This window comes from Vulpes vulpes, chromosome 7 (assembly GCF_048418805.1).
Source record: "Vulpes vulpes isolate BD-2025 chromosome 7, VulVul3, whole genome shotgun sequence".
NCBI lineage: Eukaryota > Metazoa > Chordata > Mammalia > Carnivora > Canidae > Vulpes > Vulpes vulpes.
Genome location: NC_132786.1, coordinates 113,464,088 through 113,491,927, shown reverse-complemented (window position 1 = coordinate 113,491,927; position 27,840 = coordinate 113,464,088). Strand labels below are relative to the sequence as shown.

General features: G+C 41.4%; 1 protein-coding gene across 20 annotated transcripts in view; it reads left to right on the top strand.

Moving 5' to 3' along the window:
- The window catches only part of ELMO1 (engulfment and cell motility 1), a 672,133-nt gene that overhangs the window by 419,450 nt on the left and 224,843 nt on the right, over window positions 1–27,840 (top strand). For all 20 annotated transcript variants that reach the window (XM_072764753.1, XM_072764758.1, XM_072764757.1 and 17 more), the window contains one exon: window positions 16,542–16,650. In XM_072764753.1, coding sequence (XP_072620854.1) covers window positions 16,542–16,650 — 109 coding nt within the window. The remainder of the gene's footprint in view (window positions 1–16,541; window positions 16,651–27,840) is intronic.

The following is a 27,840-nucleotide window of genomic DNA, read 5'->3' as shown; positions in this document are numbered from 1 at the left end:
ATAGCCTTCCTGGCTGTAGCTATCCTTCTGGCTTTTGTCCATCCTGCAATGGAAGCCAGATTAGCAGCTATACTGGTGTGCCCCCAAATGGCCTTGCCCCAGATATGCTGATACTTATGCTTGGGTGAATCACTGCTGATTTTTGTTTTAAGTTGTATTCATGTGACCAGAACCCAGCTAGTATTAGCAACCTGCCTACCAAATCAAAAGGCATTTTGTATTAGTATAATAAAATTTAGGTGGTAATGTTCCCAAGTGTACTATTGTATTTGATATAAATAACTTTTTTTTTCTGTAGGAACTTTACAATATGCCTGGTACACCCAGGAGTGTTTGACATGTCAGGTAATCTTATTTTCACATTGACCTTAATTTTATCAACTTTTTTCCTGCATTGGTAAAACCCAAGATTCCAAGATTTAGATAAAGTCATAAATAATAGACAACATTTTTCTTGCATTTTATAATAAAGCAATTAAAACACTATTAGTAACAAATACAAAGGTCCTGAATACTAATTTCTCACTGGTTGATTTATTAAATTTTATTCTATATAAGAGTCCTTATACCTTATACTTGGAGGCTTTTAGAATCCAAGACCCCAATGTATGTCATTCATACCTACCTACAAAGTCACAATTACCAAGATCAGGGAAACTAGCTTGATTGACTTTTCAGTTCCTGAATGAAGATGCTCCTGTATTGCAGGACCTTTGCACTAGCTGTTCTTGCCGAGTCAGCCCCTGTTTTCTCGATCTCTACCCCTAACTGAGCTTTCATTTGTTCTTTAAGACTTCATCCTTAAGGCTTCTCTCTTGTTGATTATGTTTCCTTGTTATTTCTTTTATAGCACTTATTCAATTTGGAACTATAAAATCCTATTTTTTATCATTTGATCATTATCGTTTTTGTCCTTCCTCTGTAGCACTTGACCATTTAAATTATTTGTTAGGTGAATAATTAAAGATTTGGCATGTTCAATCCCCAACCAGTGTTATTTCCCTCTTTTCCCCTCTGAAATCCTTCATGGCCATGTCAGAGGATCAAAACTGAAAACAGACTTGGAAGAAATCTCCTTTTCAGTGAGCTGATGGGATTATCTAGATGGGCACAGTTTGTCAGGACTGATGAGCTACATGATATTAAGCCTCAGATAAAGTGTCAGTTGTGAAAGCCATCAGAATATGTGTATGCTACATGCGTGGGCGTGAGTTCTGTATGAGAACATGACTAAGAAGAGCAAAATTTAGTTAATTATTTTGGCAGTGGGGTCAATTCTGCTGATAGCCTGGTAGCTTGGAGCTCCGTTCTGTATATGGTAGGAATAAATAAAAGGTAAACTGTATTGAGTCATGAATGCATACCAGTGGCTGCTATGAATATTTTACATACATTATCTCATTGAATTCTTTTTTAAAAAAAGATTTTATTTATTTATTCATGAGAGACACAGAGAGAGAGAGAGGCAGAGGCACAGGCAGAGGGAGAAGCAGGCTCCATGCAGGGAGCCCAACGTGGGACTCGATCCTGGGTCTCCAGGATCAGGCCCTGGGCTGAAGGCGGCGCTAAACCGCTGAGCCACCCAGGCAGCCCTATCACATTGAATTCTTACAGCTCTATCGGTTTGGCACTATTGTTGCCCCATTTTGCAGATGATGACACCGAGGCTCAGAGCTATTAAGTAACTTGTTCATTATTATAAGTGGTGAAACTTATAGAGACTTGAAATTTCGACCAGACAGTTCTGGGGGTACCTTCTTAGTACTTTATATTTAACTCAGTGGTGTGCTGGTAAATATGCTTTAAAAGAAAACTAAACTGATTTGTCAATTTCTGTGTTATAAATACTCCCACTGTGGCTGATTTCAACCTACCAATGGTTTATGGCTTACAATTTTTTAAACAATTGCTAGTTAGCTTGATTTAGTGCACCACGCATTCAGTCCCTCCAGAGCTTTCACCTTCACACCCATTATCCCATTTGCTTTTCTCACAATATGATAAACTATGTGGAATCAGTGGGATTAACCTCAGTGTCCTGATCTTTTCAGTGGGTGGTTGGCATGCCCAGTTCCTCTTGCCAGTAAGTGATGTAGTTGAATGAGGGGCACTCTCTCTCTCTCCTACTGACTCACCCCTGCTTCTACACATGCATGACCTCTTCTGCTATCAGCATCACCCATCAGAAGGGACATTTGTTACAAATCAGTGAACCTACATTGACACATCTCAATCACTCAAAGTTTTTAGTTTACATTACAGTTCACTGTTGGTGTTGTACATCTATGGGTTTGGGCAAATGTGTAGTGACCTGTATCTATCATTATGGTGATATACAGAGTATTTTCACTGCCCTAGAAATTCCCTGTGCTCTGCCCATTCATCCCTCATCACCATGCCCAACCCATGGCAGCCACAGATCTTTTTTTACTGTTTCCAAACCTTTCCTTTCCTAGAAGGTCATATAATTGGAATCATATAGAATGCAGCCTTTACAGATTGGCTTCGTTCACTTACTAATATGCACTTAAGTTTCTTCCATGTGTTTTCATAGCTCAGTAGTTCATTTATTTTTATTTTTATTTTTTAAAAGATTTTATTTATTTATTAATGAGAGATACACAAGGGGGGAGAGAGAGGCAGAGACACAAGGCAGAGGGAGAAGCAAACTCCATGCAGGGAGCCCGACATGGGACTTGATCCTGGGACTCCAGGATCATGCCCTGGGCTGAAGGCAGGTGCTAAACTGCTGAGCCACCCAGGGATCCCTAGCTCATTTCTTTTTAGTGCTGAATAATATTCCATCATCTAGATTATACCAGTTTATTTATCCATTCACCTACTGAAGGACATCTTAGTTGCTTCCAAGTCCTGGCAATCATGAATGAAGCTGCAATAAACATCTGTGTGCAGGTTTATACATGCACATAAGCTCTCAGCTCCTTTGAGTAAATACTAAGAAGTGCTGCTGCTGGATTAGTATGGTCAGAGTATATTTCTTTTGTAAGAAACCACCTAATGGTCTTCCAAAGTGACCATACCATTTTGCATTCCTATCAGCAAAGAATCAGAGTTCCTCTTGCTCTACATCCTAACCAGCATTTGGTGTTGTCAGGTGCAGATTTGGGTGGTGACATGATTTTAATGGAACTCTCCCCCATTTAAATGGAGTGTGAAGTGGCACAAGCTTCTTGGATGATGATTTATCAATATATTTTAAGTGGCAAAAATACTGAGATCTTTTGACCGAACACTCCCATTTCTAGAAATGCACTTAAAGTAAATGATTTTGTAAATAAACATTTAAAAAATGCTCCACAAGAATGTTTAGCATTAGGCTTGGGTAATGTGTGAAGGAGAGCCCTTTGGGGTCAAGGGAGGAGTCTGGATGCAAGAATGTGAGTGAGGGTGCAAATGCCAAGCCACTGTGCCTCTTTGCCTTGACAGCCTTGCATACATCAGGATTTGTGTCTTTTTTTTTTTTTTTAAGAAAATATTCTAAAACGAAGAAGTAGAGTCTTTTTTGGATATAGCAACTGTAAGACAGTTGATCTCTCTGATATTTAAACACTTAAAGTCTTTACTACATTGGCTGGTTGGGAACAAGAATAACCAGCCTCTCTGTGGTGCCCAGTGGGCACCTCATGTGGCATAAGAGGGACTGGGTTAATTTTAGAGGACAGTTTGGGGCTGGTCAAGGTTGCTTCCTGGGAAAACCTCAAGCATTGCTTTGGCTTGCTTTACTCTCTGAACTTCTCTATCCATATCTTCAGAGATCTATGTCAATTATAGGTAGGAGAAATCTCCGTGTTAATCTTGCTATAAAGGAATACTTTTGAATGCCTTGTTTTCCATTTCTCATGTTGTACCTGCAAACGTAGAATTAATGGAGACGCCAGTCATCAGGCAAGGGAAATGGGGCTCACATCGAGGGCCTGTTTACAGCTGGAACAGGGGAGTTGTAATCAGAACTGGTGCCCAAAATGCAACAAAGAGATGGAAGGCCTACGAGGGAAACATGAGTAGGTCTCCCCTCAGGACTTCACATGGGATGCCAGCCCTGAAGCTCCCTTTGTGGGTTGCCTCTCCTCTGCCTCTAACCCCCAACGCAGGATCCCCTTGTAATGGGAGAGTGAAGAGTGGAGCCAGCACACCATGCAGGGTGTGTGCAGAGACGTCTTTTGCTATGGAAGCTGGCTCCCTGTCATTTCATACATTTTTTTTCCTGCTAGTTCTCACTCACAGTATTTACAGGAAGCATTTATAGCAAATACTTGCCAAGTGTTTTCCATAAACACAACTAAGGACATTTTTCACACATTCCAACAGCTCTGTAAATGTTTGTTTTCACAATGCACAAAGAAGGTGAGTGTAGTTTCCCTAAACAGGACTTTGAAATATGGGCTTTGGCCCAGTGAGAATTTGCACTGGGTTGCTCCTTCACTGTGGCCCCCTCTCCCTGGGGAGGGGGGGACCCCTCAGGCCCTTGCAGAAGATTCCAAAATGAGTTTTCCTCCATAGTTTGGATTCCTTGTGTGGCCAAGTGCTCCAGCTGTGGGGAAGCTTATGGGTCCTGGGCGATGGAAAGGGTGAGATTGGAGGTTGCTGGGAGCATCATGGAAATCATGACTGCTGATAGAGTCCACAGGGAAATAGAATGGGGAAGACGGATGGCAGGCAGAAGAAGGTGATTGTAACTCCCTGAAGATGCATGTGAACGTACAGAAGAAAATTATGAAAGTATTCATGTTAAAACCAGGCAAGTTGATGCTTGCTGTAAGGGATGGAAATGTCTGGTGGACCCTTGGTGGGGACTGCCAGCCCAACTGGAGGCCAGAGTTGTGTCCTGTACTGTCCATTCCCTTGTGTTAGTCACTGTCTCATTAACAAGTGCCTAGTGTATATGTGACTTTACTACACTGTGAGGGATTCACAGGTGATTGAGATGTGGTTCTACCCAGTAGGGAAAATAAGGCACACATACTTTGCCACAATTTCGGGCAGAAAGTGAGAACTGCTGCAAGAAAGACAAAGGGCTTTAGGAAGGAATTGCATAAGGTTTTATGAAGAGAGTAACATTGAGTTGGGTCCAAAGGAGAAGAGAAATTTAGACAAATGCGGGAAGGAAATGAGAGGGGGGAGTAGTATCAGGGGAAGCAGTCTGCAGAGAAGGAAACCACATGGGGACCCAATCCTGTAAGAGGGCTGCCCCACAGAAGAGAGCTCTCCTTTCACAGAAGTAGCCAAGGTTTGGGATGCTTATATAGAATGAGATGAGACAAGGTGAATTCCATTTAAAAATCTGGATTTAATAGAAGAAAGATTTCCTTTTCACATTAATTCAAGTAAAACAGTATATGGCCTAATTTCTTAATTAGGTTTCAAAAAATAATTTCCCCATTGTAGCTAATTTAATATGTGTGTAATCAGAAAATCAACATTTCCAAACAGAAAAGGCTGATTAATTATTGTCTAGAAGAAGGTGATAGGAAATAAATAATTCTCCTCGCCTTTCCATCCCCACAAGTCCATTCTCCCAAGCCAGAGTGAATTTATAAATCTGTGAGCTAAGTGGGAAAATGAGGTGTGATCTGACTTACAGGGATTCGTTTTATCACTAACTCTCCTGGAATGTGTTTGTTTAGTAAAGCGAGTTATGTCCAAATATGTTTCAGACAATATATGTGGAGCGTAACTTAGCTTTAAGACTGCAATAACTGTTAAGGCAGTAGTGACAATTTTTCAGTACGAAATCAGGCTTGAGAAATGTCAAGCCTAATTTTTCATCCAGCAGTGACTGTCAGACAATGCCAGCATCTCGGTGTCTTTGCATTCCATTGAAGGAGATGGAAGGCATTTGTATTCAGTAATGTAATGTTGAGTGAGTCGAAATTTTGCCCCGTGATCCTGTGATTTATTGCTAATACTGCCCAAGATGCAGAGGGGCTTCTTTGCCTTCATTCAGCATCCAATTCCCAGTTGCAATTAATCTTTATTACATTCCATAGCTCACCTCTGGTCTGGAATGTTAAGATGCCTCAGGAGAGAGTCTGGTTTCAGTTTCTTCCCCTTCAAGGCTCACCCTCTCTGTACAGTTGACTCTGCTTGCCCATTGCATGTCACGCGAACCTTTATCCCACAAAGTAACACTTCCTTGTAAAAAATGCAAACAGAAGTAGATAAAAGTAGATAAAAGAGAGACATAGCAAGTGAAAGCCTGTCCACCCTCCAAATTTCATCCCCTTGCATCTTCCAAATAGATCACAAGCCCTTAAAGATGGTATTTGGTTCATATATGTATTTTTAGCAACTAGCAAGTCCTTAACAATGAATGCTTAAAGAAATACTTGTTGGAAAAAAAAAAAGAAATAATTGTTGAGTGAATGAGTGAATGAATGAATGAATGAGTGAATGAATCAAAGGGTGGGGGCTAGAATTCATATGACAGATTTGGGAAGTACAGTACCTTGCTTTTCAAAATGTGGTTCTCGGACCAGCAGCATCAGCATTTCCTGAGAACTGGTTAGAAGTGCAAAACCTCAGGCTGACCTCAGTCTTTTGGATCAGAATCTGTATTTTAAGAAGATCGTCAGGGGATCCATGATCTTTAAAGTTTGGATAAGACCGTAGTAGCATATGTCTACAAAATAATATAACATAGGGGTGCCTGGGTTGCTCAATGGTTGAGGGGCTCCTGGGATCAAGTCCCGCATCAGGCTCTCCTTAGGGAGCCTGCTTCTCCCTCTGCCTGTCTCTACCTCTCTCTCTGTGTCTCTCATGAATAAATAAGTAAAATCTTTAAAAAATATATATAATATAATGATAATATAATAAATACATATTAATATACAATCATATATAATATAGTAGACATATATGTATATAATATAATTAATACATGATATTAAATATGTTTCATGTTAATATGATAATATAGAACTATTATAATTAATATAATGAATGCTGTTATATTTGTATATTCAATATAATTATATATTTATTAATATAATCAATATAATAATAATAATACGGATGTGAGTTTTCACAAATAAATGCAAGGAAGCGTGTGTGATTTGCCTTTAAGCAGTGTGCAGTGGAGCCCTTCCTCATCAGTGGATACTGAGGGCTTTGTAAGGACCTCATGCTTTACTCCTCTCTCAGGCTGCATGTAGTTGTCCTTGGGTGTCCTGTAGGACTATTATCCCGGGCCATTTCTGAACCTCTGGTGCCTCTGTCTGGTCAGCCCCCCACCCCAGCTTGGAGATAGAAATATTTTATGCCACCCAAGAAGCAGTTCAAACCATTGCACAGAAGTTACGAATCTTGCCTGTAGACTGACGATGCCAGCGCATCCCATTTAACGGATAGACAGCAGATGCAGTTCTCAAGCTGCAAGGCATGGTTTCCTCATCTGTAACATGTAGTCCTGCTTGATGGCTTGTGGGGACCAAATGAGTTAAACACTTGAGAGTTTGCACATGATCATCAGTCCATCTGTATTCACGCTTTCTTAAATTGAGGTGAAATTCACGTAACATAAACCATTTCAAAGTGAATTATTCAGTGACATTTAGTACACTCACATGTTGTGCAAATGCTATATCTATATGGTTGCAAGACATTAATTATCATCATCCCCAAAGGAAACCCCATCTCCATTAAGCAATCGCGCCCCATTTCTCTCCCCAGCCCCTGGCAACTACCAAATCCGCATCCTCTATGGATTTGAACTCATTAATGGTATTTTTCATTAGTCACAGAAAAATATCAGAACCGTCAGATTTATTTATTTCTGCTTTTCATGTCTTTAAAAGCAAGAGGTTTGTTTGATAATGATGAAAAATGAGAATATAGACGTGGCATAACTTTAAATTAGTGACTGGTAAAGTGTGGTCCCAAACTAGCAGCATCCACAGTCTCTGGGAACTTGTTGGAAATGCAGATTCTTGGGTCTACTGCAGAACAACTGAATTATAACTCTGGGGTCGGAGCCCAACAATCTGTGGTTTTAATAAGCTTCCAGATGATTCTAGCACAAGCTCATGTTAGAAAACCATGGCTTTAAATAAACAAGATGTTACCTCTCCAAGCATGTAGTGATGCCTGCAGGTGCTGGCCACACCTGCACCATCCTTGGGCCCAGGAGGACATGTCCTGGCCTGAGAGGAGGTCTTGTAGCTGTTTCTGTGATGCAGGCATCAGCAGGGGAATCCCTCCTTCTGGCCTCTGACCTTTGAAGAGTCAACAGAGCCGATGTCTCAGCTTCCCTCAGTGACAACAGTCACTATGCAGTTATAGACTCACATCATCCTAGCTCTTACGTAATCTTTCCCTCTTGGTGTTGCCCAGCTCCATACCCCCAGGGAGGACTTCTCAGCAGAGCTTGGCTCTGATTGCTTGGTGTGCTCCACACATCCTGCGTTGGTTGCACTATATCAAAGTGCAGGCAGCGCTTCTTTTTGGTTGATTAATGTTCAATTTGAGGTCTATTATGAACCTCCAGGCTTTAATTACTACACCATTACCCAGTCAATTCCTTGCCATTTTATATTTATGGCTTTTGTTATGCCTCTGTATGTGCAATTGCCTAATTTCATTCTGGAAGGATTTCACCTCATTAGCTGGGTTTTATACCATTCTTCTCATTTGTCCAGATTGTTATTTATCTCAGTTCCCTGTGTACGCTTTCTACTTTGTTTTCTTCACTAATCTGACCTCTTATACATTCTTTCTCTTCTTTTCCTGGGATGCATTGTTCTTTTGCCCTTGGCAACAGCTCTTGAAGTCTTTGCATACTCTGCTCTGGGTGTTCCCAGAGCCACATTCTTAACTCAGTTATTCCATTGCAGCCACTTGGTGTCATTGGCCTTGTCCAAAGGCTTTGAGGCCTGTCCTTTAGCCCTGGACATACCATGGGGAGTTTTATTATCCGACTTATTTCTTCCTCCACCCAACTTCTGTATGTGTATTTACAAGGTGCTTTTTTTTTTTTTTTGAGTATACTGCTAAAAATATGTTTGAAATGTTCTCTAAAATTCTTTGTAACACGCCTTCCCTCAATCCCTTCAGCCTCTCAGGGTTATCTATGGTTTAGTTTGCCTGCTTGTGTATTTTGTTCATTTCCACCCCAGGCCTGCCAAATCAGACTCTGTGGGAGCAGCCCCCCAGTCTGTGTCTGGCAATCCCTCGGATGATTCAGATGCCTACTCAAGTTTGAGAACCACTATTCCAAAGAGATGCTGAAAGAACCTTATGAACCCCATCTAAGTGAGAAATAATATTTACCCCACCCGAGCCCTTCCTTTGCCAAAAAGCAAGATTAATAATCACTATAGCAGTTTTGTTTTCTGTTGTGTGTGTGTGTGTGTGTGTGTGTGTGTGTGTGTTTTAACAGCTTTGCCCTAGAATTATAAGAATATTTCGGTAAAGCGAAGACTAATACCCTGGAACAAGAGCTCATGTAATTATTGATAGCAATAGGAGATCAATCACCTCTACCACTGAGTGTTTTAGAAGTCTTAGGCACTAAGGAGATCTTCACCTTCCACTTTTTCTCAGTAATCTGTACAACCCTTGTGGATAGGTGTTCCTGTCCCCATTTTTGTAGGGGAAAACTAAGGTTAAGGAACGTGCAGAAAGTCACCAAGCCTGTTAGAAGTGGATCAAGGAAAATCCTTTCTGTTCAGAGCCATAGAGGTGTCTACGCATCTGTTAGGGATGAGTCCCATGGTAGGGACTTCCCCGAGCCAAACTTTGCTACTGTTTCATCCTCCGCTTTTTCAGTAGGAGCATGTGTAGTGTGTTTTGATAGGAATCGGTAAGTAGGAACATGTGCTCTGCTGTGGGGCCACCTAAGTTCCTGTGTGGGGCCTGTTTCCATACTATGTGATATTGGGCAAATGAGACAGCATCTCTTTGCCTCAGTTTCTCCATTTGTGAAGTGGGATGGTGCAAGTATTTCTGTCATGTAATAGAATGTATCCCTTCAGTGAGACCATCAGTGGAAGTTCTTAGAACGAGGCCTGGGAAATAAATGTTCTCAGTAAATATTAGCTGCTGCTTGTCTTTCTCTGCCCTCTTGTCTGCACCTTTAAAGCTTTCTCTTTTAGGTACATTAACTCTGGGGCCTCACTTCCCTTATCTGTAGAATGGGGGCGGTGGATCAGGTGGCTGAGCAGCTGGGATTCTGACTTGTTCTGGTTTGTTTTCCTACTTGGCATGCTTTCTATAATTGTAATGTTCTTTGTTCTCTGCCCATTTGAAATCATCTTATTAGGGTTCAGCATGTTTGTTTGATTTTATGGACTTGCTCAAAATTCATGATCACAATTAAGCTCTTGTGCAGCCCCCTTGAGGCCGCTCAGTGTACTTTCTAATGCTTCTCTCTGGCTTCCTGGGACCAATCACCATTAGCACTTGGTACCATATCAGTACCAAGGGGAAACTCAGGAGCAGTGTTCCCTCCTGGCTCCCAAGTTGCTGTGAGAGGACCTGAAGCTGGGCTTACACTCTGACCTTAGAAGAGGTCTGGGTCTTGGTGATGGGATCTAAGGGCTAATGCGCCCTTCTGGGGTGTTTATGATCCTGTTACTAATGTGAGTTACTTCTGTGTTGCAGAGGGAACTTCATGGATACAAATGAGGGTTTTTTTTGTTTGTTTGTTTTAGTTGTTGGTTTAACATAGGAGAAGATTGGCACTTCCTCTGGTGGGTCAGGAGACGGGTTTTAACAGAGCCTGTGAGGTTGACAAGACCCTGAGGATAAGTGTCCTGGCGTGGCCATAATGGTTTAGCATTGGGACTTGTTGCCAAAATCATCAGACTGTGACTTATTTATTCTTCACGGTCCTTGCTCATTCTTGCACTTGTACCACCACATCCTCCTGTGGAAGACTCCTGCTTGATTCTGAGTCCATGGGGCTTCCTATCTGCATTTTGGTGTAAGCAAGTGGTTATATGGTTATATGGTTCTCCTGCTACAATGATGTGAGAACCTCTGGTTTATGTTCATGTGTCCCCCAGAGAGCCAGCCTCACTGCAGTCATAATTTTGTTTTAGTTGCTGGTAAGAGCATCATGTGGATGGCAGCTGAGGGGGTCACACAGGAATAAGAAGAGGAAGGGCCGTAAAGAGATAATAAACCACGAATAGATCAGATCTGTTTTGGGCACTTGGCCTTTGTTTTGTGATTGCACCACAGTCCTGGGAAGTGAGCTTTCTGTAACTTCTGTATGTCTCACAGAGATGGAATGCCTTGTACAAGTTAAACTAGTTTTGCTCAGACTCTGTACGTTTGATGGTTTTCCTAGCAGCCTTGAATTAGAATCGGAGCAAGACGGACAATCCCTTCTCTTTGGAGAGAGCGCAGTCCATGTTCACACATTGTCTTGGGTGGCCTGTGAAGAGACCACTGTGCTTCATCTGACTCTGAGAGTCACAGCAGCATATGAAAGAAGACTTCATGGGTGAGAGAGGTAGTAGAAGGAACCCTTAAGGCTCTCACTTCAGGGTTGGCTGTGGGGAAAACAGAATGGATTGAGCTCACCCTAGAAGAGAACTCGAAAGAAAGTGAAGGCAAATGGGTCAGGGGTAACCAGCTGAGTAAGTCAGCAATGTGACGCTGAGGCCAAGGGTGGCTCCAGGAGCCAGAGAAGGGGCAAGTGCTAGAGTGTGGCCAGCCTTCTGTTTAGCACTTAAACACTCAAGCCACATAGGTTCATGATCTGAACCAGTGGAGAAGAGAAAATGCAGAGCTCTCAAGATGGGTACTCAAAAGTTTAGAGACGTAAAGTCTGTGAGCTGCTCCATGCAGCACTGGGTCACTCACCTTGAGTAATTGTTGCTGATCTTCAGGGGATGAATGAGATGACAGAGAATCTTGTATTTTTGTCTAGGAGGAGCAGGGATTTATAGACCCACTTCAATGAGATGGAAGAAATTGATCAAAGTTCCTTAACCTCTTTAGTCATGAAATCCATTGGGGTTTATGACAGCATGTATGTGAAGACCATCTTCACAGGTAGAGATTTGGAAATGGAAGACTTCACAATGAAACTCTATGACTGACCTAGGCTTGCTCTGTGATCTAAGCAAGTCAACTCTTCCTCTTGTGCCAAGAACTTAAAGAGATTAATAGTAGTACCTGCCTTATCAATCTTATGGACTTGTTGGGGGATCAACTGATAGAAGTTATGTAAATATACCCTGCAAACCAGAAAGTCTTTAAAATACAGTTTGTGCTTAATATGGCACAAGTATCTGGTGTTTTATTTTTACAAGACATGTAGACAATAACAACTTCTTTTGGGGTATGGCACATTCTAGGATGAGTGATAATAGCAGGCTTTTGAGCTCCATCCATCATGGTTTCTGTTCCAGTATGTTTAGTCTTAAAATTAAAGAGTGAGGAAAGAATGAAGATGGAAAATATGCCTTGGTATATTTTCAAATGGAACTTTTCAGAATGTCTCTTGTGAACATGGTTAATACCAGAATGTTGAGATTGAATATAGATAGATCAGCGCATTAAATTTAAAACAAAAAGCTACTGTCTAGTTTAAGAATTATCTCTCACTCTAGTAATACTTTATTAGTAATGTTCATAATCGTAGTCTTTTCTGAATATTTCTGCAGAAACGTGGATCTTAAAATCCACACAGGTAACTTTAAAGACTTGTGTCTGCCTTGTCTAAAAGACACTGCTCAAGAAGGAGGGTTTATTTTTCTTTAGGTGAGTAAATATGATAAGACGGATGGTACATTAAAGAGTAAAGAGAAGGGCTTCTCAGAGCTGATTTACATATTGATTACTTAAATTACTCCTTAATTTAGTACCTGCTAATAAACAGTGCCTTGGAAATGTTTCCGGAACATTTATTGGCTGCAGTAATTCTATCTTCGGTGTATGCAGATCACATCCTCATTAAATATTGATGTGCTCATGAAATGTTAATAGAATGTTAATGTGAAATGCAGGGGAATGTCCTCAGTGGGAGCTGGGAGCTGGCTGGAAACTACCTGTCTTCCGTCTTTTCTTTATATTCTGTTGTCTTCTTGCTCTGTTGTTTCCATTCATTCCCCTGTCACCAGGAGATCGGGATTTGCTCCTTGATACATGTCTAACTGTTCCAGATACAAAATTTTTAAAACAGAAAAATTCACTGTTTGATGGGGATTTAGCTGTTCTCCCCTCCTGCCTTCCTGAACCGGAATTCCTGATTAGAATGAGAAAAAATTCCCTTAACAGGAAAGGGGTGATTCAGGGTCAACCTAATGAGTCCTTGCACTCAGGTAGATTGCCCAGAAGAGACTGCGAGAAGGGAATGAATGAGCCTTTCGAAGACTCTTTACCACGGGTCTTCCTTGCTTGGATGGAGGAGGGGTTTAGTTGGAGCTGATGTTCAGCTTTCTCAGAGGAAAAAAAAAATCGACTCCTAGCATGTGGACCCAAAGGGACCACTGGGAAGAATTTTCATCATAAATCCCAAGGACAATAAAGGTTATGCTCATGATGATATTCAATACATAATTATTTATGAGAGCATATGTTCCAGACCGTTGGAGAGTCTTACAAAACGGTGTGGTTCATCAACTTCTCGGACAATCATGACGGAGGGAAAAGTGGTGATGGTGGAGGCTCTGAAAACTGTGCGTGGCACATCGAGTGGAAGGGGAGATTGAATATGCAAACCATGTTGTGACTGTGCCTAGGTTTTAATGCAATGCTTGCAGAAATACCTCCAAATGGTTGGTTTGTTATTGGGGTGCCATCTGCGCATAGAATAATATATGTACATACGGATGTGTTATAGTGTTTGTGCAGAAAATAATTTGGAGCACATTTTTATTAGAATCTGACTCCTTTGGTTTTAGTTATTTTTTTCTAAGATTTTATTTATTTATTCATGAGAGACACGCCAAGAGAGGCAGAGACACAGGCAGAGGGAGAAGCAGGCTCCATGCAGGGAGTCCAACGCAGGACTGGATCCCGGGACTCCAGGATCAAACCCTGGGCTGCAGGCGGCGCTAAACCGCTGCACCACCGGGGCTGCCCACCCCTTTGGTTTTGGTTTTGGTTTTTTTTCCACCCCTTTGGTTTTAAAGAGTGCACCTAGTGTGCAGCTCCCTTACATCACTTTGCTGTTTAGAACCTGACCGGAAAAAAAAAAAAAAAAAAAAAAAAGCCCTGATACCTGTCCGTATCAGTAAGATAGCACTTCACACTTAACTTTTCCTTCTTCCCCCTTTCTTCTCTCCTTCCAAGTATTCTTTCTTTCCTCTTGCTTTTCTAAAAGCCTTTCCATCCTTCTCCTGTTCATTCCTTGCCTGCCTCTCCTTCCCTATGACTCCATGCTAGGTGCCCCATGCAGGCCCAGTCTGAGCCACTCTTGGCTCTGCCAGGGATGCTGCCCAGGGCCTGCTTGCTTTTTTTCTTTTCTTTCCTTTCCTTTCCTTTCCTTTCCTTTCCTTTCCTTTCCTTTCCTTTCCTCTCCTCTCCTCTCCTCTCCTCTCCTCTCCTCTCCTCTCCTCTCCTCTCCTTTCTTTCCTTTCCTTTCCTTTCCTTTCCTTTCCTTTCCTTTCCTTTCCTTTCCTTTCCTTTCCTTTCTTTCCTTTCTTTTTCTCTCTTCTAGCCATTCTCTGTACTCCCAGATATTTTCATAACAAATCAGGCTGTGTCACTCATGTCACTTGCCTGCCTAAACCTCGTGGTTAGCATCTCTAGGTCTTAGGGTGACACCTCATGGAAACCCCGGGGCAGGGGCCCTGGCTCACCTCTGCTCCCTGCACTCGGGCTCCTGCAACCCAAAGTGTTGCCTTGCATAACCCCATATCCCTTCACATTATAGATTGGGTGGTGTGCTGGCCTGTCCCAGACACATCCTGCTCAACTCAGGGTCACTGTCCTTGATCCCTACATTCTTCCTTCCGGACTTTGACATGGCAACCTCTTTCTCTTCCTGGATTCCCAGCAGTCACTTGGTTATCAAAACTCTGCTCCTCAGGCCTTTCCCGTTGCTCTTTTAGCACCTCAGCCAGTTATTTTTTTTCCCATAGCACCTGTGATAAACTGTAATTACCTATTTTTTCATTTGTCTTCCTCAGTTAGAATGACTGCTCCACGAGGAGTCTCTACTTTGTGGAGCATCTTCCTGGTAGATAATGGGTACTCCATGACTGTTAGTGATGGAATGAAGAAAACACTCTGTCCACCACTGAAGAGTTCATAGTCTAGGGGGTAAAACAGCATAAGTTTTTGCACAGCATTGGTGTAGATGCTATTGGGAGACACGCACCTACTCAGGATGGTATAGCTCTTGAGAGGAGGTAGCAGACAACTGTATTCGAGATGGCTCCAGAGATGCATAAGCTGGTGATTCCTTTTTGTCAACATATGAATTTGAAGTTTAATAATTTTAAAACACAGTTTTATTGCTTTGTTTTACTTTTGTCTCATCCATGTGTGCAATGGTTCCCTTAATTGTGGTAGCAACATTTCAGACAATCTTAAGGACAGAGGAGAATTTATTGGACCAACCAAAGAGTTTTCAGAGGAAGGGTTTGAGCAGATAAACTGTAAGGACAGGGAAGCAGCTTTGCTCTAGGAACAAATAGGACCAGCCATTCAGGTGCTGCCAGGGCTCCCATTGCCTCCCCTCTCTGCTTTCCTTTGCATTTGGGCTTTTTGTTTGTTTGTTTTGTTTTGTTTTAAATTTTATTGCAGGCTTGCATTCAGGTAGCTCCTGTGCTCATACCTCTTGGGTACTGTCAGCACAATTGGGCCATTTTATTTTCTCTTTTTGTATGATAAATCCCAGGGACGAACTCTGGTTAGTTCTGTTTTTGTCACATGTCCCTTAGGCATGCTCTGGTCAATTAGTGCCAGGGCTTGGGGCTCCTGGATGGCTCAGTCAGTTCAGCATCCGACTCTCATTTCAGTCATGTCATGATCTCAGAGTCATGAGATTGAGCCCCATGTCAGGCTCCAAGCTGGGTGTGAAGCCTGCTTAAGATTCTCTCCCTCTGCCTCTCACTCCCTACTGACTCTCCCTCTCTCTTTCTTTCAAAAAGAACAACAAAAAAGTTTTAAACTAATGCCAGGGGTGAGATCCTGTAAGAACATGGACCCACCCCTGTGGGAGATACATGATTAAAATGTAGGAGTTGAAGGTCCAAAGAACTACTCTCTCCAGAAAGGGGAAGATGTGACTGGGGAGGGGCAGGGGGGAGCAGTCTTATCACTTCAGTAACAGGTTTTTATTGTCTTGGTTTGAAAAACTCTCCATCCATCAGCACTTCTGCGTAAGTATAACCGATGAGCAAAAATACCCTCTTAGAGGGTGGAAAGTTTTAGGAGATTTGGAAAGCATAAGAGTTTTACATGCTCTATACTGAGAATATACTCAGAGTATAATTTTGTTTTGGCCCTAAGCCTGACTTTGGTAATCTCAAGTGGATCTATGTCTCTTTTACCACAAAGCCAGTGTTTTTGATGTTTTCCACAAACTGACATCCCGTTCTGACCTGTTCCCTTTCTACTTGCAGATTGTGCTTGAGAATAGTAGCCGGGAAGATAAGCACGAATGTCCCTTTGGCCGCAGTAGCATAGAGCTGACCAAGATGCTGTGTGAGATCCTAAAAGTGGGCGAGCTGCGTAAGTAACACTTGTTTCCCACACGGGCATGACGCTTGGCAGGCACCCAGCTTCCAGGGTTGTGCCTGGACTGACACAAAGAATTCTCGAGGTGCTGACAGCTATGCATGGGCAACCCCCGTGGACCTAGCATTCTTTGGTTCAGGTTTGCAGTGTATGTGTTTCTGCATGTCTGTCCTGGGAATAAGCATTATTAAAAACTACAAGAATTGAAAAATTTGCAGGTATTATGACTGACTTTCAGATATTATAAACATGAAAAGATATTAAAACAGCCCTACCTATAGTAATCTTTTAAGGAAAAAGATCAATGGATTTCTTTTTTAAAATTCCAGTTTTTAACCTAACAGTAGATCATTTTCTTTTCTTTCTTTTGAAACGATTTTTCTCTCTAAAGAGAAATTGAATACCTTATTAAAATCCTCTTGCTCCCAGTATCTCACTTGTTTAGAATGCTTTCTCTAAGAAAGAAGGAATTATAGAAGAAAATGGGTAGCTGATCATGACAAATGTGGTCAGAGATATGCTCATTGATCTTTTTCCTACGTATATTACAAAATTTAGGAGAGGACACCCAGATAAAGGGGGTATGATAATTTTCCTGCCTTGTGCTCATTGGTATAATTTGAGTTGAACCTGTTACGATGAATCTGATTTAACTTGGCCTGCAGTCATTGTCAACACTGAGCCTCCTTCAAGTGGCTGGCTTCCATTCCCTCCAACATCTCTAGAACTGACACACATATAAATCTTCCCTTGTAGGCTTAATAACACGGGTGCCAGAGAAAGACTGTTTATACCACAGAGATGTTGGGTGTATAGTGGTGTTGTGAAGGCATAAATATTCAGTTACCTGCTTGGAGCTTAAAATAATGGTCTGAAATGATTAATGGAAAGGAATCCGATGATTACATTGGAAGAGGGGGTTATGCTTTATTTACCTGACTATAGGTCCTGCTCAGGTAAACTAGAAAATGGAGAACTTCGTGAGGAAAATCTAACAATTTGAGTCTGATCAAACCCAGCAAACGCTGTCCTCCAGTATGGGTAGACGGGGGAAAGGAAGCATAAACTGATATGGAACTGCCAAGAAAGTTCATTACCTAGGAGCCCAAATTAGGGCATCTTTGTATTAGAAGAGTAGCAGCCTGACCTGAGAGATTTCTTTATCAGTCTGCTCGGGATCATGGGTCACCAAGGTTAATTCAGTTTACCTGCATCCTTGACCTGAGTTCTCCCTCCTACTCTCCATCATACTAATTTGATGAGATTTACATCTGTTGCCTAGCTTACTGTTTATTTGGTTGAAGGATTAAAGTCCTAAATCAAGCAAATCCTACTGAATTCCTCAGTCTGATAACTGTGTTTCACGTTTATCTCAATTTTATGGGGGGACCTGCAGGAAGCCACTTTCTAAGAAGCATTATAAGACCATCTAGGATTTCTAGAGACTGGACAACAGTCAGGCTGTCCCCGGCTGGGGCTTGTCGTGTGTTTGTTATTGTCCCCATCCTTGTGGCCTGCTTGGGCTATCGGTTCTCATCTTGTTGGCAGCAGCAAGTGTAATCTTTTGTGCTTCACTACAACACCCAGCCTCTGCTCTTTTCCTTTGCCCAGCCGACATGTATCTGTCACACTAAAAGTTAACCCAGAACAAAGATGCAGGGGAGTGGAGGGAGGATGCTGGCACTACAGGGGAGCTGGGTTCTGTCTCTACCATATAGGACCTTTGTGTCCTCGGGTAACGTGCCCGCAAACTTCATTGTGTTATTACAACTCCACATCTCCCCCAGAAGTAGATTGGTAATATTTGGGGTGATGGTATGGGTAGTTGTATTCATTTTTGGCTTAGTCGCTGGTAAGGGCCCTGGGAACAGAGCGTATTCAGCCTAGGGAGACTACCTTGGAAAGATGGCTAAGTTCTAGGCTTTGGGCAGGGCAAATGTGGATCTGATTCAGACCCTCGTCCATGTCAGTGGGGCCCTACTTGGTGGGCAGGGGTTGAGGGTGGGGTGGGCGTGGCAACGAGAGTCTGAGCAGACAGTGCTGTTCAGGTGAATGTCTTCAGGTGAATGTCAGCTCTGTGCTTCCTGGGTTGGGGGGGTGGTGATAGTGGTGATACAGAATAGGGACTGACCTCTGGCTGGTGCCAGGCAGCCCTCTCAGACTGTTGAGGACCCGGTATGAAGCCAGGAACGAGGACAGAGCCCCATTCCTAGGGGCTGAGATAAAGAGTGGAGATGAAAGCAAACACCTTGGGGATCTCACCTGGGGTGCCCCAGAGGCTGTTCTTGCACTGTATATTATTCCATATCTCACCGTCTGCTGCAGAGAAGGCTCCAGCCTTCTATTACAGCTCATTTAGTACCTAGTCAGTCCCACCTCTGCAGCGAGGTTGGGCTTCGTCTCCTAGGGCCTGGCATACTCATGGCAAGCTCCCTTCATCCCAGATGACAAATGTATGTATTCATCTGTTTAATAAAAATCTATTGATTACTTACAGTGTGCCAGGGACCATGATGGACAATACAGATGCAAAAGTGAATCAGATATGGCCCCTGTGCCCCAGAAGCCTGCACTTGAGAAAGTGTAAGAATGATTTGGGACCAATATCTTCTACCATAAGTTATAAATGATTGCATATTTATTTTAAATGCCCATTATCTATTCTAAGGCATAATTTTTCCAATATTCTGAGAGTTTGAGTTTTCCGGTTGGCCTATTACTTGCACAGTAAAGGTCATTCTGGACGTTTGGCAAGGCTTACAGAGGACTCCACATTTCTGCAGTCTACATGCCCAAAAGAGTTGTTCTCTGCTCATAAAATATTAAAGGATTGCTACATTCTGATTGAATGCTAGACATCAAATGATAAAACACCCTGTAGTAAGAGGAAAATTGCTTTTTAATAGATTGCCTTTTGCCCATTGCCATATTAAATAAGTTACTAATATGGAAAACAAATCTGAGTGCACCCTGATGTTGAGGGAAATATCTGTTTTTCTTCTGAGGAAAATTAGCTTCACGTACAAATCCGTCTTCCTTTGGTCTGTTTGGTCTGCTTTGGTCTGCTTTTCTCTGTTTTTAAGTTCACAGTCCTTCTCAGATTTGTGTCAATAATCGACCTAGAAGATCATGGTTGTGCTAGATCTATAAGCAAGAGCAGAGATCAAAGAAATACCAATTAAAAATCTAACTGATTGAGGGAAAGGACATATACAAAAGTAGAAAGATTCCGTTTTCTACAATTGCTTTGTCTTTTAATTTAACTTACCGTCTTTTGAGGAAACCCACTTCTGAAATACTGGTTATATTTTGGTGTCCAGAGCACACCTATTAATATTCAATTAAATTACTGATACTAAATATTTATGCATAGTGTTTTTAAGACTACTTTTTAAAAACACTATTTTTCTGCTTCCCAATTATTAACATTGCAGGAGGCAAATGTTTCGTAGTGTGGTATAAACAACAATATCTGATAATGTATATGCTTAGAGCACTTTATCAAGGTAATTTAATTGAAGCCTATTACACCCCCAGGAGTTAATCAAGATCAATAGCTTCTATGTTTATTAATGAAGACAAGACTTAACACTTACTGCATATTGTCTGGGATCACTGAGCTCAAATCAGTGTTCAGGAAGCCCAAAGAATAGTGTAGAAAGAAGCAGAAAAGTGGAGTGGTTGCATTTCGGCACCTGGATGACCCGTCCTTGAATCACAGAGCAGCTGCCTAATTGGACGCCTTGGACATATATTTCCTCTCTGTTCTGAGCTTCTGCTTCCTTATCTCTTTGTAAAGATAATCCTGCTGCACACAGTTGTTGGGAGGATTAAATGAAATAATGGGTGCTTTTTTGTTACAAGATAGATGGTTTCTTTTGCGAGTGATAGAATCTGACTTTCCATAAGCAGACTGCAGGTTACACGACGACGGAAGGAGAATGCTCTGATTTAAGTAACAGCTGGGACCAGGATTTGGAACAATGACTCTTCTTTCTTCACTCTCTACATTCTGACAAAAATTATTCTTTGTAATCTGCTTTGTCCATGAGGCCCTTTTGAGAGCAAGACACTTGTTTTCCCTTAGTTTCAATTTTAAAAATCACAAAGAATACCTATGGACCTGAATATGGTCATAGGTCCCCACAGCATGGGTAATATAATTAATTGGCAGCCCGAGTTCAAAGAACAGGATTGAAGTAGAACGAAGAGCAAGTCTTTAGAAGAAGTATATTTGTGTGTGTATGGAGGGTCAGAGTATGGGACAGAAGAAGGGAGGCATGTCACAGACAAATGCAAAGATCTTTGCTATAGATGTGAAGTCCTTAGGCAGATACCTCACTCTTACCTATGGCTAAAAAGTAGTAATTATTGTTTGTGTTATTATAGCACTGCCCCTAAAACTGTAAGTTGTTGAAGGATAAAAGGAAAACTTGATTCCTGGCACAATAGCTTGCTTACGGGATGCCTGGGTGGCTCAGTGGTTGAGCATCTGCCTTCAGCTCAGGACATGATCCCGGGTCTGGGGATCGAGTCCCACATCAGGCTTCCTACGAGGAGTCTGCTTCTCCCTCTGTCGATGTCTCTGCCTCTCTCTTTCTGTCTCTCTCCTGAATAAAGAAATAAAATCTTTAAACACACACACACACACACACACACACACACACACTAGCTTACTTAACTTACCTTTTGGATATGTAGCATCTCATCCAGTTATATTTCAGTATCTAGTAGAGCTAGGATACTTCTTTTTGTCTCTCATTCATTTATTCACTCATTCATTTATTCAGTATTTACAGGGCTTCTTCTCTGTGAGTCAGGATCTAATCCCTGATGACATGGACGTAGAACACACTCCATCCTCAAGCAGCCTTCCTGCTGACTGCAGGGTCCTTCACAGAAACGAATAATTAGAAAGTACATTGTTATTTAGAACATTGCATTTAAATTATGTTAGTGTCACTAGGAGGCAGTGGTTGGTTCTTTCTGCTCACAGGAAGTTGGACAGGCTAAGGAAGGGACAGTCTTTGGAGGTGTGACACAGAAAAGGAGATACTTGAGTATGTGGAATCAAGACATGAAAAGAATAACCAGGTAAGCACAGGTATGTGTATGGTGGGCAGCGGCTGTTAAAAATTCCAGGCAGTGAGATGTAGGTGAAAAAGACTTGGAGGTTCAGATAATTCTGGTTCCATGCAGCTAAAGCAGATAGCTTGAGGGGGCAAGTGGAGGAGATGCTAATAGAAAAAGCAAGAGTTAAATCGTAAAGAGTTGCCACACAGAGGAGCTTGGATTTTACAAGCCATGGAAATCGATAGAAGGATTTTTAATAATAAGAAATGCTCTAGTCCTGGGCATAAAATTCTAGAATTAGATTATGTCTTCTGGCTATGACAAGAACTAGTGAGTGTGATAATGTACAGGGCCAGGACCAGGGACAGGCTTATCTCACTCTAGCCCCAGCCCAGTCAGGATAGCAGTTAGGAGGTTTCAGCTACAAGTGATAGAAATCCCGACTCAAAATCGCTTATGTATGAAGAGCCTTTATTGAATATTGTAATTGCAGAGTTAGATTAAGTCCTAGAGATGGTTAATTTAAATGTTCAGCAATGTCATTAAGGACCCAAATCCTTTCTACCTTTTGGTTCTCTTATCCTTGATGTACAAGATTTGTCCTTAGACAGGCAGCAAAATGGTGATATCATCACACGGTCCAGAGGAACAAGAAGCTGTTTCTTCTAGATGTGTGGAAATGTTTCCAAAAGTCCGTCAGCAGACTTTCTCTCATGTCTCATGAGCTAACATCATGGCCTGTGCCTATGCCTAACCGAGTCACTGATAAGGGGAACAGGATCAGTCACTAGCTGCTCCTTAGACTGGGCATGAAACCAGCCTTCCTTAAGTATATGACCACAGGATGATCTCGGTAGCTAAAGAAAACTGAGGTTCTGTTCAGATAGGAAAAATAGCTACTTGCAGCCCTTAATTCTGTCCCTTTACTTGGAAAGCTCTTTTCTGCATTTTCCTTACTGCTAGAGAAAACTATAGCAAATTAAAGTCAGATTACAGCCCTCTGTCATTCTGCCTTTACTGGGAATTGGGGGCTGCATTAGTATTTTTTTTAATGTAACAATATCAAAGGTTGCAGAAAAATGGCAATTGGGGTTTGATTATAATGTATTTCATTTCTCATCACTAAGATGCTAGGGCTCCACCACCTTACTTTCCTCTAGCAAATGTGTATTTTTCACGTCCTCAATTATGCTTTTGTATGTGGGTTATTCTCTGGTGTATTTTGAAGGGCAGAGCGGACATACATTTGTGATTAAAGTTTTCATATTTCCCTGAAACGGTTTTGCCATCTTCACCTATTTGACTATATATAATTAGATTAAAATTTAATAACTACTTCTCTGTTTTGAAAAAACAAGAATGAAATCTACATCACACACTATGAAAATACACAGCATTTCCTTACTTTGTCTTTCAGTGGTAATATTTATTATAACACACCAGTGGTGCTGAGTGAAGCACCTTGTATAATTTATCACCCAGACACCTCTGCTTTAGCAAGTAAAAATAACACAGATGAGCAATCTGAAGACCTTTTTGGAGTACAGCAGCAATTAGAATGGACACTTAACTCTGGGACATTGGTGTTTTTGTACTTTGAGAAGTACCATCCATCACTTTCATTCTTAGAACATTCTGGCTGAAGAAAACTCAAGAAAAGTAGTTTTTAACAGTTAAGCCCCTTAAGGGACTCCCCCCCCCTTTCCTAATACTAGCTTATACCCATGCTCAATGGAAAGTTGAAGCCTCTCAGATCTTGACTCTGTCTTGAATCTTCACTTTTAACTTCTGCTTTCATATTACTTCAACCTTAAGCTTAACATAAAAATAAACAAAAATAGATAAAAAGAATGTTCGAGGCCTGAGCCTATATTGAGAAGACTATATGCACTTTTGGCCCAAATTAAAAATGTCAGGAGGAGAGAGTATAAAAGTCTATTGAGAATAGGGTTTACAATAATTATAAAACTGGTATCAGGATTTATAGTAGTAGTGTCACAAGATAGGAGGACCCAATATAAGATTCTTGCATTCAGAATCAGAAGTGGTTGGTAATTGGCATAGCTGATCTAAGGAAGGGCTTTTGTCAAGATGGTTAGCCATCTTGCTCCTTAGTCTCCCATTTGTAACCTGGGGATGTCATCATCATCATCACCACCACCACCACCACCACCACTACCATCATCATCATTCTCAGCTCAGAATTAGATGAAGAAATACAGGTTAGAGTGTTTTTTTTAACTGTAAAATACCCTACTTGTGAAGGAGGTAACTGCTGAAATATGCACAGATTTAGAGACACCGAGATGTATCTCATCTTGTAGCAAAGTCAACTCTGTGCATTTAGTGACTGCCTTAAGAATTTGAAGTTCTGTGGCGATTTGTTGGTGTTTCAGAAGGCAGTACTTGTAGATACTTCTAAAATCACAGGGTAATCCTTATCACCATAGAAAGTGATTGCTGAGAGAAATTATACTTGGCAATTTAAAAAAGAATATCTCAAGCACATCTCAATTACAAATGGATGAAAATAATTCATATTTAATCATAGGCATTTTTAGCACTTACTCCTGTTTACATCATTTCTGAGAAGATAAGTAGCTGGGAATGACCAGCATCCATTTCTGTTGTCTCTGAGGTTATAGATTGAGAGGTGAGCCTGGGAGGTTTGCCCAACCTCATAAAGAAGGGAGACAGACACAGAGAAAGAACACAGATGCCCACTGTCTTCCTTCCAACCATATGGAAATACTTTTCCACCAGCTTCATCTCAAACATCAGGTTTGGATGACCATTTTGATTCCTCTTCTGAGTGGGTGCTATCGAACACTAATATTCACCAATATTATTACTCCTTGACCTGGGTGACACAGACAAATAGACGTATAGTTCATTGAAAAAAAAAAAGTAGTTTAAATTATAGATAATGAAACTATCTATCTAGAAACTCCTGAAGGAGCAAAGGAAAAGCTATTCGAATTAATATAGTTCAGAAGAGTAGCTGCTTAGTGGGTAACAGAAAATTGGTAGCCATTCCATGTATCAGCAGTAATTAGTTAATTATAAAATGGATACAAAAGATTCTTTTTAGTAGTGTGCATACAAATGTAAACTGCTTCAGATTAATCCTAATGGAAAACATCTCAGACTTATATGTGAAGAAAGCTGTAAGACTTCACTAAGATATTCAAGTTTTAAATAAATAAATAAGTGAATGTTTTATTCCTGGTAAGAATACATCCATATTGGTTTTTTAAAATTTATTTATTCATAGAGATGCAGGGAGAGAGAGAGAGAGAGAGAGAGAGGAGAGAGGGGCAGAGACACAGGCAGAGGGAGAAGCAGGCTCCATGCAGGGAGCCCGACATGGGACTCGATCCAGGGTCTCCAGGATCATGCCTTGGGCTGCAGGCAGGGCTAAACCGCTGCGCCACCGGGACTGCCCAGAATACATCCATATTGTGATAAAGATGTGGGTTCCTCCAAATCAGTTCATCGGCTCATGTAGCATTCCAGAGTGCCAACAGAAACAGAGATGGAAACTCCACAGAATGCTTGTGGGGTTCATTTGGAAGAATAACGAAGGGAAATTGGCAAGAAAGGACTGATAAGGAGAATAGTGAAAAGTGAATGGATATAAAATTATATTCCTTTTTTAAAAACGTTTTTTGCAAGGAAGTCCAAAGCACTCATTCATATACAATTTTCACCCAGGTTTACCTATTGTGTTAATATTTTCCATATTTGCTTTATCATTCTCTTTCTACACGCAGACACATGCATGCAGCCCCAGATACACATTCACATGTCTTGTTATTAAAATATGAAAACTTTTTATGACAAGAAAAAAATATAATTTGAAGAAAAAGAAGTGAATAAAAATGATTTTAAATTGGATCCAGGGCAGCCCGGGTGGCTCAGCGGTTGAGCATCTGCCTTTGGCCAAGGGCATGATCCTGGAGACCTGGGATGAGTCCCACGTCCGGCTCCCTGCATGGAGCCTGCTTCTCCCTTTGCCTGTGTCTCTGCCTCTCTTTCTCTCTGTGTGTCTTTCATGAATGAATAAATAAAATCTTAAAATAAATAAATAAATAAATTGGATCCAGCTCTAGCTGTATCCTAGGTGGAGCAAAGGTACTGGGAGCCCTGCCTAGCAGGAGGCTTCTCAAGAGAGCTGCGGGGGGCGGGGGGGGGAGGGAAGTTTCTGGGGGCTGCAGGATGAGGCATCATTATGGAAGCAGTGTTGGGAGTCTGGCTTAGAATACTCAACTGCGGGAAGTCTGAGAGAGGCTTGCTGCTACCGGACAGCCACCCAGTGCAGGTCAGGGGTGTGTGTGCTGATGAAATCTATGCCCACCTTTCCTTCTGTTCTTTTGCAGCACTATGGGTGCGGCTTACCTAGAACCCAGTGGTTATATACATGAGAAACTATGGATTTCAGGACATGCAGCTTCCTATATAAGTTAAAATATTATAAAGAAGGCATAAAAGTAACAGGATACCCGTAGATGAAAGAAGCCATTTGCATGAATGATACCTTCACTTCTCATCTATTAAATCACTCTAGAATTAAAGTTAGTAGTCTCACTCCAAAAATGTAAAATGTAAAACTACCTTTCCCTAGTTCTATATCCTGGGCTTGGGCCCACAAGCTCTTTTCCCAAAGCAATAGTTTAATCAGCCTCCTCAGCTTTTATTGTAGGATTGTAATATACCGGGCCACAAGTTGAAAGGTCCTAGCATGCTGTAAAAGTAGAATAGTAATTTGGAAAGGTAGCATGAAATTAGAAAGTGTAAGCAGAGGGCCCAAAGATTCAAATACATGGTAAAGTAGGATAAAGTGGACCGCAAAGAATTAAAATGACAGCAATCAGAATGCCCAACTGCACTGAAATAGTGATGAAATGCTATGCTGTGAGGTTTTTAAAATCAAAATATACATGAGTAAAACAAAAACACACAAAACTGAGAAGCATGTTCCCAGCTTTGGTCTTTAACTCACTTCCCGCAGAGGTGTTTCCTCCCTTCAAGGGAATCCCCAGTGGTTGGGAGAGCAACAGAGGACAGGACACATTAGGATGCCTTTTACAACCTCTCATCGTTTGGGTGGAGAGGTTTTCCTAGTGGTTAGAGTAGATTAGGAGGTAGATGCCAATGGAGTCTCCCAGCCCTGGGCACTCGAATTTCAATAAAAAACCACTTGCTAATTTATGGGAAGTCTGGGTGGCTCAGTTAGTTAAGTGTCCGACTCTTGATTTCAGCTCAGGTCATGATCTCAGGGTGGTAAGATCAAGCCCTGCATTGACACTGAGTGTGGAGCCTGCTTAAGATTCTCTCTCTCCCTCTCCTGTGCCTCAACACCCACACAGCCACTCATATGTACCCTTGCTCTCTCTTTCTCATTAAAAAAAAGCAACAGCTAAAACATTTGCTGATTTAAAAATAAGTAGAAAGAATTTATTTTTAAAAATGTAAATGATCACTGCCATTTTTAGATGCCTTCTACATGGCAGGTGATTCCCTGAGGTCAGTACATTGCTAACCCTTTTAACATCTTCATTTACAGACCAGGGGTCCGGGCCTTTTGCAGAAGTTAAGTAGACTGGGGTCACACAAGCAATTAGATACAGTTAACTGTTGTGGGATGCTGTTGTGCTCTTTACTCTTAACTGTTACACAATCCTGTAAACCACTGCTTTCAGTTTTTAAAATGTCTTGTCTTCCTCACAGACTATAAGCTCCCTGAGCACTAGACTCAGAATTAATCCATCTCCCACCCTACCCTGTAGTCCAGTGCTTTACATATCATGTGCACGTAATAAGTATTTATTGCATGAATAGAGTAGCTTTCTATTTGCTTTAGGGTCAGTTGCAAAAATATTTTTTCAGACATCACTAAATTTTTTTATGAACTTTCCGTTTTACCCTGAAACCTTGCAAACAGCATTTTTTTTTTTTAAATAAAGTGAGAATGAGTTATACAAAAGGGTGCCTCCTCAGTCCTCCCCCTTCTCTTCCTCCTCAGGATAATTTAGTGAGAAGGCCTACTGAGTCCAAATTTGAATCAGAAAATATCAACACTACAGTATGTTCCCCAAAGAGGAAAAAAAT